The sequence below is a fragment of the Urocitellus parryii genome, chromosome 1, assembly GCF_045843805.1.
Source record: "Urocitellus parryii isolate mUroPar1 chromosome 1, mUroPar1.hap1, whole genome shotgun sequence".
Classification (NCBI taxonomy): Eukaryota; Metazoa; Chordata; class Mammalia; order Rodentia; family Sciuridae; genus Urocitellus; species Urocitellus parryii.
The window spans coordinates 233,586,108-233,595,093 of NC_135531.1; the positions used below are offsets into that span (position 1 = coordinate 233,586,108).

The 8,986-nt window shown below is 33.1% G+C and overlaps 1 protein-coding gene across 3 annotated transcripts in view; it reads left to right on the forward strand.

Annotated features, from left to right (window-relative positions):
- Itprid2 (ITPR interacting domain containing 2) overlaps positions 1–2,603 on the forward strand; it is a 37,463-nt gene extending 34,860 nt beyond the window's left edge. For all 3 annotated transcript variants that reach the window (XM_026392007.2, XM_026392009.2, XM_026392008.2), the window contains exons 17-18: positions 590–707; positions 1,494–2,603. In XM_026392007.2, the coding sequence (XP_026247792.2) occupies positions 590–694 (105 nt within the window). In that variant the 3' untranslated portion in view covers positions 695–707; positions 1,494–2,603. The remainder of the gene's footprint in view (positions 1–589; positions 708–1,493) is intronic.
- The last annotated feature ends 6,383 nt before the right edge of the window (positions 2,604–8,986 follow it).

Below are 8,986 nucleotides of genomic sequence, written 5' to 3' on the forward strand. Positions count from 1 at the left end.
TTTTATTAGAGTTTAAGGTTATTTTGAGGTTGTTCTTTGTGTTTTAAAATACTTTACTAATTGATAATTTCCTCTTTCCATTTAAAATGTGCATGTAAGGTTAGAGCAATGTATAACTTCTTTACATATTTTGCTTTCAGTGATATAAGTAAGCAAATATGCCTGTGTCATTTTGCTAATAGGGGATTTTCTTAGGGCATCGTGGTAACTACCTTACAGAGGCAGACCTTAATAGAAAGCATCAAAGTAAACGTAACATTTCATTAGTCCTTCCAAGTTACTTTGTGTTGTGAAGTAAATTATTTAGTCAGTGAAATAACATTTTCTGATGTTCTCAATTTAAGAATTGTGACATTTTATAATGTAGTAAGCTGATAGAGTAATTAGGCCTCAGAGGCTGATCTGGGTTCGAGGATAGGTGGCTTGAAATTTCCACTGCCTCTTTGCTGTTATGTGGAGGTTCCCATTAAGGTTGCAGTTTTCCCTGTGGTTTAGCTAATAGCAAGAATTTATTGCTATTTATATTTTTCTGAAAACTGGTAAACTGGATTATATTGTCAAATGCTAATTTTTCCCATTTCCATTATAGATTAAAGAGTCAATTGTTGGGGAAATCAGAAGGGAAATTGTAAGTGGACTTTTGGCAGCAGTATCTTCAAGTAAATCATCTAATCCTAAGCAAGATAGTAATTAAGTGGAATTTTTAGGTAAGTTTTTCTAAATTTCTTTGTTTAGTTAAATATAAGTTAACATAGTTTTTAATTTTTTTTGTTTTCTTAGCACATAATTTTCTTTCTCTAGTTAAAATTTTATTTTTGCAACTTTTATAATTACAGTTTGAGAATCTTATAAACTCCATTTGAAGTGTAAGCAAGTCAAATGTTAACCTCCACAGAATTACCTATATTGTGTTTTTAAATTTAAATTTCACTGTAATTAAATAAATCCTGGAATTGGGTCTTTAGATCTGAGTCTTATTTTGCTGACATTATAATGGTGTTTCAGATGCAGTTTTTAGAACAAGATTTTGAGAATTAATCACAAATTCCTAGTATCTTTCCATTTGTTTATCTTTTAAAGGAACATATCCGATGGATCCATTTCTAATAATTCATCTCTAATCATAATTTGTATTGTTAATAATAATACTTGGTAAATGCAAAAAGGAATAATATGCTTCACTTCAGTAGGATAATACATTTTGTAGATATGAAAAATTAGATGAGAAACAAAATAAAATTTGAAAACTATAATATGTAATTTTAGCTGTGGAAAATGAAAGAAATATTTTAAATCATGTCATAAAAAACTAATAGAATCTAGATTTTTTAAAAAATCTAGATAAAAGAATTAACTTTCCAAAAGATGTGCATCCTGTGACCCAAGGATGATCATGATATATATTTGGATAAAATTTGTATCTACCTTTTAAAGACTCCCTTAGCAATAGTGTTTGAAGAGTATTTAATGTTGATGTCTCTTTCTCTTTTAAGGTGGGCATGGATCCTGTTAGTTGTGACTATTGGAATTATCGATGATATACACTGGTGGAGGTGTAATCTGTACTTCAGAAGATACTGTCTGCTGAGCGAGGCTACTGTATACAGTGTACAGTGTGTATCTCCCCTATGCATATCTTTCAAAAAACATACATAGAAACTAGGCACTTTGCTGATTATTTCTTTTCTAATCTCTCAAAACTGTAGCAATTTGGGAAAGACTAATATTTATTTGTATGTCGATATTTTTCCAATTGATTCCCTATGTAGAATTAATTATAAAACTTGAAGACTTCCAAACATAACCAATTTATAAATAACATATTTCTTCAGACTAGCTTCTTACAACACTGACCTCTGTGAGGTATTTACTGTGCAATAACTGATTCATTTTTTGAGAGCTTGAAGCAACCAATGATTTTCCCTCCACTGCTGTTAATTAGTGTCACTTTCAAGAAGACAAACTGTTCTGTTGTAAAAATTGCTCTTATTCTTGAGGAGGCTACTAATAGCAGTAGGTTAAAATTATATGAGGTTACCTACAACTACTCAATGTTCTTACACTGTAAGCCTCATTGCTTTACCCCAAACAAATGTAATTTTATTACAGCTTACGTAGTATTTTTCTTTTGGAAATGTGCCTTATGTTAATAAACACTATGTACTTTTTGCGTTGTCCAGACTTCTTCTTATAAGGAGATGTTTCTTCTTTTGTCTTTTAGACTACATAGTAGTGTATTGTCAAAATAATGGGGCCTTTGACTTGAATGGATAGAAATGAATAAGCTGGTTTTTTGTTTTTTCAAAATGGAAGTAATTTAGAGTTGTTCTCCTCATATATAAATGATTTTAATTTGGTTTTAACCAGTCAAAACTTTGTTTATATGAAAGAAAAAGGAAAATGGTCTCCTATTTGGTTTTATATGTGTTAAATAAATGTGAAAAGTAACAACCAAATGTCATTGGAATTATTCTTTCAGCATTTATAATTTTCAACTCCTCTTACATTTCTTTGTGTGTGAAATTTTAATTGAAAGTGGTTGAGATGTTAACAGTGTTCTTTGAAAGAATATATAAAAGGTTTATAATGTTTGAAATACCACACAAAGGTTGATTTCTAAAAAACCTATATTAAAACAATAAAATATTTATTTTGCCTAAAATGTTGTTAATGATTTCTTGTATTGCAACATGAATAATTTGGATTAGATTCAATGAGTAACAAATAAATTCCAGCAGAACTGCAGCATAGACTCTAGTAGGTTGCTGTTCTCTTCCTGGAGTGGCTTCTGTGATGCTTTCCACAGATGCAGCTGAGTCTGGACTACCGTGGAGAGGAATATACCCAGGCCTCCTGGGCTCATCTAGTTCTATGGTTATAATGATTCTCATCCAAGGCCAAATAAAACTTTATTTAAAATGTACTACTAAATTTTAAAGAACAGATATGAGAGTGTTCTTTTGTTCTTTGGTAAGATTATTCAACAGTTTAACCAGTTGATCCTAACTGCAGTGGTAAACATAAAAACCAAGCATCCCCTAGTAATCATAATACAGGCTTCAATGATTTTAACTATCCAGTTTTTTAACCACTTTTAATTCTTTTCTAACAGTTCAAGATTCCAAGAACTTGATCATCATAAAATGTAACAGTTGTAATAGTAGGCTGAACTAGTGGGCAAAATCATGTTCATAGTATACACATAAAAGGAGCCTCAACATATTAAGTTTCATCTTCCCTCTTCTCGTTTTAAAGCTTTCTTGACTTAATAATCATTTGAAAGCTGTTACATCAAGCCACCATGCTATGTAGAATGAAGAATAAAAAAGGATCTAAAAAACCAGATGGAAAACAAAGCAACTATTAATTTATGGATAAATTTAGGATTATCAAACTTTAAGAAGGAATTTGAGAGAGAGTAGCCTGGGGTGATCAGAGAAGTCTACCAAGGAGCTGTGGGTTGGGTAAAGTTTTAAAGAAAGTGTAGGATTTAAACAGTGAAAAAAAAAATTAGGGCTGAGGTTATGGCTTAGTGGTAGAGTGCTTGTCTAGCATATATGGGGCACTGGATTCAATCCTCAACACCACAAAATAAATAAATAAAGGTATATTGACAACTTAAAAATTAAAAAAGCAAAGGTTGTACATAATGCATAAATTGAGTGTGAGTGACTACGCCCATGATGAAAGAAATGTTTCTATAGAGGTAAGTTTTCCATAACCTGTGAATATTGTCCTAACAGCACGCACAAAAAAGGCATAGAAGAAAGTCTCTACATAGCAATTTTGAAATTTGGAGTCACTGTGAATGGTAACACCATTGACAATGGGCTGTTTCTCAGACTTGAAGTACATATTGTACCATATCTTTTGGGAAAGGATTAGTGATTTAAAATAATTACACCCATGTCAAGCACTGCTATTTGTTATTTGTGTTCTTGAGATGATTGTTCAGTAAATCCAAGTACAAATGATTCACAGTTTTGTTTTGGTACATCTCAAAGAATTCCTTTTATTATTTCTACAGTCCCAAAGTAGAAAATCTCTTGATGTATTGTAAACCCAGTATTATTTGATGAGTAGATTCACAAACATCTATCACAACCCTGCCCCTGGGCAGAAACTGCTTTGATAGGCTCAACAGACATCAGTTAAATCTCAGTTGTGAATGGATTGATTTGTTTGATCAGAACATTTTATGATAACTAACTGATGAATATATGCAGGCTATAGGCATTTGAAGACAGTATCTTCATTCAATCCTCATCAGCATCTGAAGACAAATAGGATTGCACTAATGATGAGACTTCTCTTTTTCCATCACATGCTTAGGCATGATGCCCTTCTAAATCTCATCCAAGAATACTGAAGGCCCCCCCAAAAGTTATTCACATGGCTTCACAACAGTCCTTGTAGGTGATTATAAGTGTTCTCTTGCTTTCCTGCTCTTCCACCAGATCCTCTGCTCAAGTGATGATGGCACATGCCATGTGAAGAAAAGAGAGCCCTTCCTTTATTCTATTACTACTTACTGCCTCGGTGGAAAGCAAGATGGTTCAGAGCCCAGCTTTCCCCCATGAATCCCTTGTGCCATTTTGATCATTTCTGCTTTCAGCCCCATCTCTCTGGACTTGACTATGGGTAAAAAGTCTGGAGATGGACATTTGCTGTTTCCCATCCCCTGTTCTCTTCTAATACTGTCAGCTGTCTTGCCCTCTGCAAACATCCTCATTTAAATTTACTAATTCAAATCCACCGTGGCTGACTCTTAGGGTTACAGTGTAGGCAAGAGCTGGTCCCCTTCTAGTTTTTGGATCAGAAAGTCATCTTAATGACAAACATTGAGCATTCCACGTTTTTATTTGTCTATTCTGAAATATCACAATTCAATTTAGTCAACCAAGATTGAATGAAAAACTGTTAAGTAAAAGGAATAACAAAGTTAATGTTTATGACCTTTTTTACCACTTGCCAACATTAATTTTACTAGCATGCATCAAGTCTTTCAGAATTCACAATAGCGATTGTTTTAGTATAATTTGTGATTATTATTGTTTTTTTTCCGTTTTTGTTTAATAAGCTAAAAGCAAAATGCAAATAACATCACAACTTTATAAGACATACCCTGTCATTTTCAGATTAGATATCAATTTCCTAGAAGTCTTTCTTTGATCCATTCTGCTTGCAATGCCCATAATGAAAAAGAGAAATGAATGAAATAGCTTATAATTCTCAGTTTAAGAGTTCATTTACATTTCTTGGTAATTAATGGATTAGCTGCATTTAAGCAAAGGTGACTGAAAATACATTTCTTAAAAATACTTTATGCTTTTCAGTTAATAACAAGGGAAATAAAGGAGGAAACAGTGTCATGTGCATGTGTGAACAAGCACATATGCATAGGATATCATTTTTTATATATAATACTTCATAATGTTATATTTAGAAAAATTCTTTTGCAATACAATCTATAGATAAGATTGCTGCTTGAAATGTTTTGATCTGGTAGGATATGCATTAAAAGTGGAGAAAAACTAACAAATATAGTCACTTTATACTTATGATGAACTCCAAGTTAAATGATTGGTTTATTATCAACCTATATATTAAAAATAATTCTATCCAGAGCCCCTTACAATTAATAGTTTTTATAGGTTCTGCCTATAAAAATATTAGAATTCTAGTTGATGTGTAATAACCAAGTAATTTTTAACTTGATATAATTCTGAAAGTCATACAGTCTAAAGTTGAATAAACATTCAATTGCTAGATATTGCAAATTATTCAGACTGAGATATTTTAAGGCAGTAACTATGGAACAGGGAACATCTTGCTAGAGAAAAGAGGAAAGAATGCACAGTTCTGGTTGTGAGATTGCTAAGGGAATAACACATGCTTAGCCATGACTTATAAATTCTAGAGTCTAAGAATCAGGAAGTGTGAATATTAGTATTTCATGACCTTGACATATCATTTACAGGCAAGGAAAAGAAGAGGCACTTTCGAGAAGTGGTGGCGGATGCCAACTTCCTGGTTTCTTATTCAAACAAGGAACATTTAGGCCTCCCCAAAATATTCTGGTACAACAGGAGAAGAACCTCCCATATACAGCAATTGCTTCATCCACACCTACCTATTTTGGGGGTTGCTAGTGTGATACTTCATATTATTCCCTTAAAAATTAAAGGGCTTCTAATTGATTCTGCTGATTTCTGAAGATGACTAGCAGAAGAACTTCACACAAGTTCTCATTGTCTCCTTCATATGTAGAATATAAATAAAGTTGACCTCATAGAAATTGATAGTAGTATGGTAGCCAGCAGAGGCTGGGGGGAACAGCAGGTAGGGAGGTATAACGAAAGGTTTATCAGTGGTCCCAAGTTAAAGTTAGTAGTTAGAAGTTCTGGTGTGCTATTATACAGTAAGGTGACAATAGTTAATGTACACATGTTTCAAAAAGATGGAAGAAAGGATTTTTAATATTTTCAACATAAATAGTAAATGTTTGGAGAGATAAACTTCACTGATTTAACATTGTGTAATGTGTACATGTAATGAAACATTACAAGGTACTCCGTAAATATGTACAATCTTTGTTTTATCTATCACTTTTAAAAATTAAAAAATAAAAATTAAAAAAGAACTTCAAAATATACATAAGACACCCTGGTTTGATGGTTATTTCACTATTGAATATGTCAATTTTAGGAATAGAAGAGTTTCCAAACTTTTTAGGAATAGAAGAGTTTCCAAACCGGGTTATCTTGAATGTGGATTATCCAGCTGCCAGTCAAGCCACCCAAGGTGAGGACCTGTGGATTTGAGACACCTTGTTAAAGTTCTGCTCAAATTGCAGATTCATAAACAATAAAGCACCAAGTTTTGGGGATAGTATATGTAGCTATAGATAGCTGTTACAAATTTGGTGCCTAGAAGAAGGATACTGCCATAACACAAACCTACTCATGACCTTGGCTTTAGGGCAGGGCTATCAGAAGAACTTGGAATGGCTTTGGACCCTATTAATGAAAGTCAAAACTGTCTCAAGTGGAGTGTAGTGGAAGCCTGATAGACTTTGAGGAGTCTCAGTGAAACCTTAAAGAAAAGCAAAGAAAATGCTATTGGAAGCTGAGGGAAAGTTTTCCCTTGTTAGGTGATGATGAAGTCTGCCAACATAAACATCATGGTAATGTGGCAAAGAATAATTGCACCTGTTCAACTCAATCATCTATTAAAGATGAATTCCAGGCAGAATTATTTCTTATTCTCAGATTCTCTAAAAACAATTACTAAATTTAAAATGGCTTTGGAACAGATTAAGTGTAGGATGAGTCTATAAAATACTCTGTTAATACCTCAGAAGGATTTTCAAGACTAATAAGAATATCTTATTAATCATTTCAAACAAAGAAGTATCTTTCAGTCCTACCTATTCACATCATTTCTGTTAAATGATAGGGTGTTCAACGCTCACAGGGTATTCTCTTATAGCAGTCTTAAAAGAAGTAGGTAGAAAAGGGCTATCTTGAAGAGCTTGAGAATTTGATTTGTGTGTAATGGGGTTGATTATTAATTGAAACATAAGAAATCTACAAGGATTTTAGAAGAATTTATCAATGTGAACTGAAAGCAGAAGAAATGAAATGAAGAAGCTTTAGAATTCCCAAATATTAGGATTAAGCCGGTCAATCTTATCTCATTATTTTTGTGTTATATTAAATTATTTATTGCCTTATTTGGGTGGAGCATTCTCCTTGAATGTGTCTTAAATTTTTGTGTTCAGTTTTCAAGGTCTTATATGACCTTCTTAGGATTTGAAGAACAAGTTGTTCTCAATCCATTACTTCAGTAGGTTTTAGAAGCTTCAAGTAGGCATCACTTTGCCTTTCAGATTGAAAACCACTGTACTTTTCTTCTGTCGTAATGTAATTCTTCCCCACAAGTTGCCTGTGATCCACATTCTCCCAACACTTTATCCTTCACTTTCATCTATTTTCTAACTTTATTCTGTATCTTTAAAAATGCATTAGGGGCTGGGATTGTGGCTCAGTGGTAGAGCACTCTCCTCGCACGGGTGGGACCTGGGTTCAATCCTCAGCACCACATAAAAAATAAAGGCATTGTGTTGTGTCCATCTACACCTAAAAAATAAATAAATAAATATTTTTTTAAAAAATACATGGGTCAGAACTACCCTTAATGTTTCAGAAGAGATGTATTCTTTTTTTTTTTTTTTTTGTCAAAGTTGAGGACAGTGTTGTACCTGTTGTTTGCTAAAATACTCAATAATCATGAAGATGATACTGTTTTGCTAAATATGGTATGATTGAAATATTACTTAAATATCTTTAGCCATAAATCTCAGAACAGGAGGTGATAGTATTAACTACCTGTATGAAGAACAGTTCATGGATGATGGGAAATAAAGTAGGAAGCAAATATTTTGCCAGATGTGGTTAGTAGAAACAGTAAATATTGGCAGAACTCTATTTGAATATTGATGGAGGATTATTCTCTGTGTTTTCTATTGTTCATTTCATTTCAGTGATGTTAAGTTTGAATAGATGAATTGGACTCTAAATATATCTGAAATACTTCCCTTTGCCTTTGCCATTTGGGAACTGGAATCTGGTGTTGCAGTACATATTCAGGATTGTCTCCAGAGCTGGGTGAAGTATGTCTTTCCCTGAGCAATGAACATATACAGTGTCAGACAGAAGTAACTCACTACTAGTGAGACTGTGCCTCAAAATAAAAAATCAAAAGGGTTAGGGATATAGCTCAGTGGTAAAGCATCTCTGAGTTCAATCCTCAGTACCAAAAAGAAAATAAAGTAACTTCTTAAGTACCAGCTGATCTGCATTCCTTGTAAAACAATCTTATTATGGTAAGCTAAAAGACAATAGCCCTGGTGATGATTTCCAGAGTTAAATAGTCACAGGATGAAATGGAAAAACATCAGCAGCACGTTATTTTTTCCCTCTGT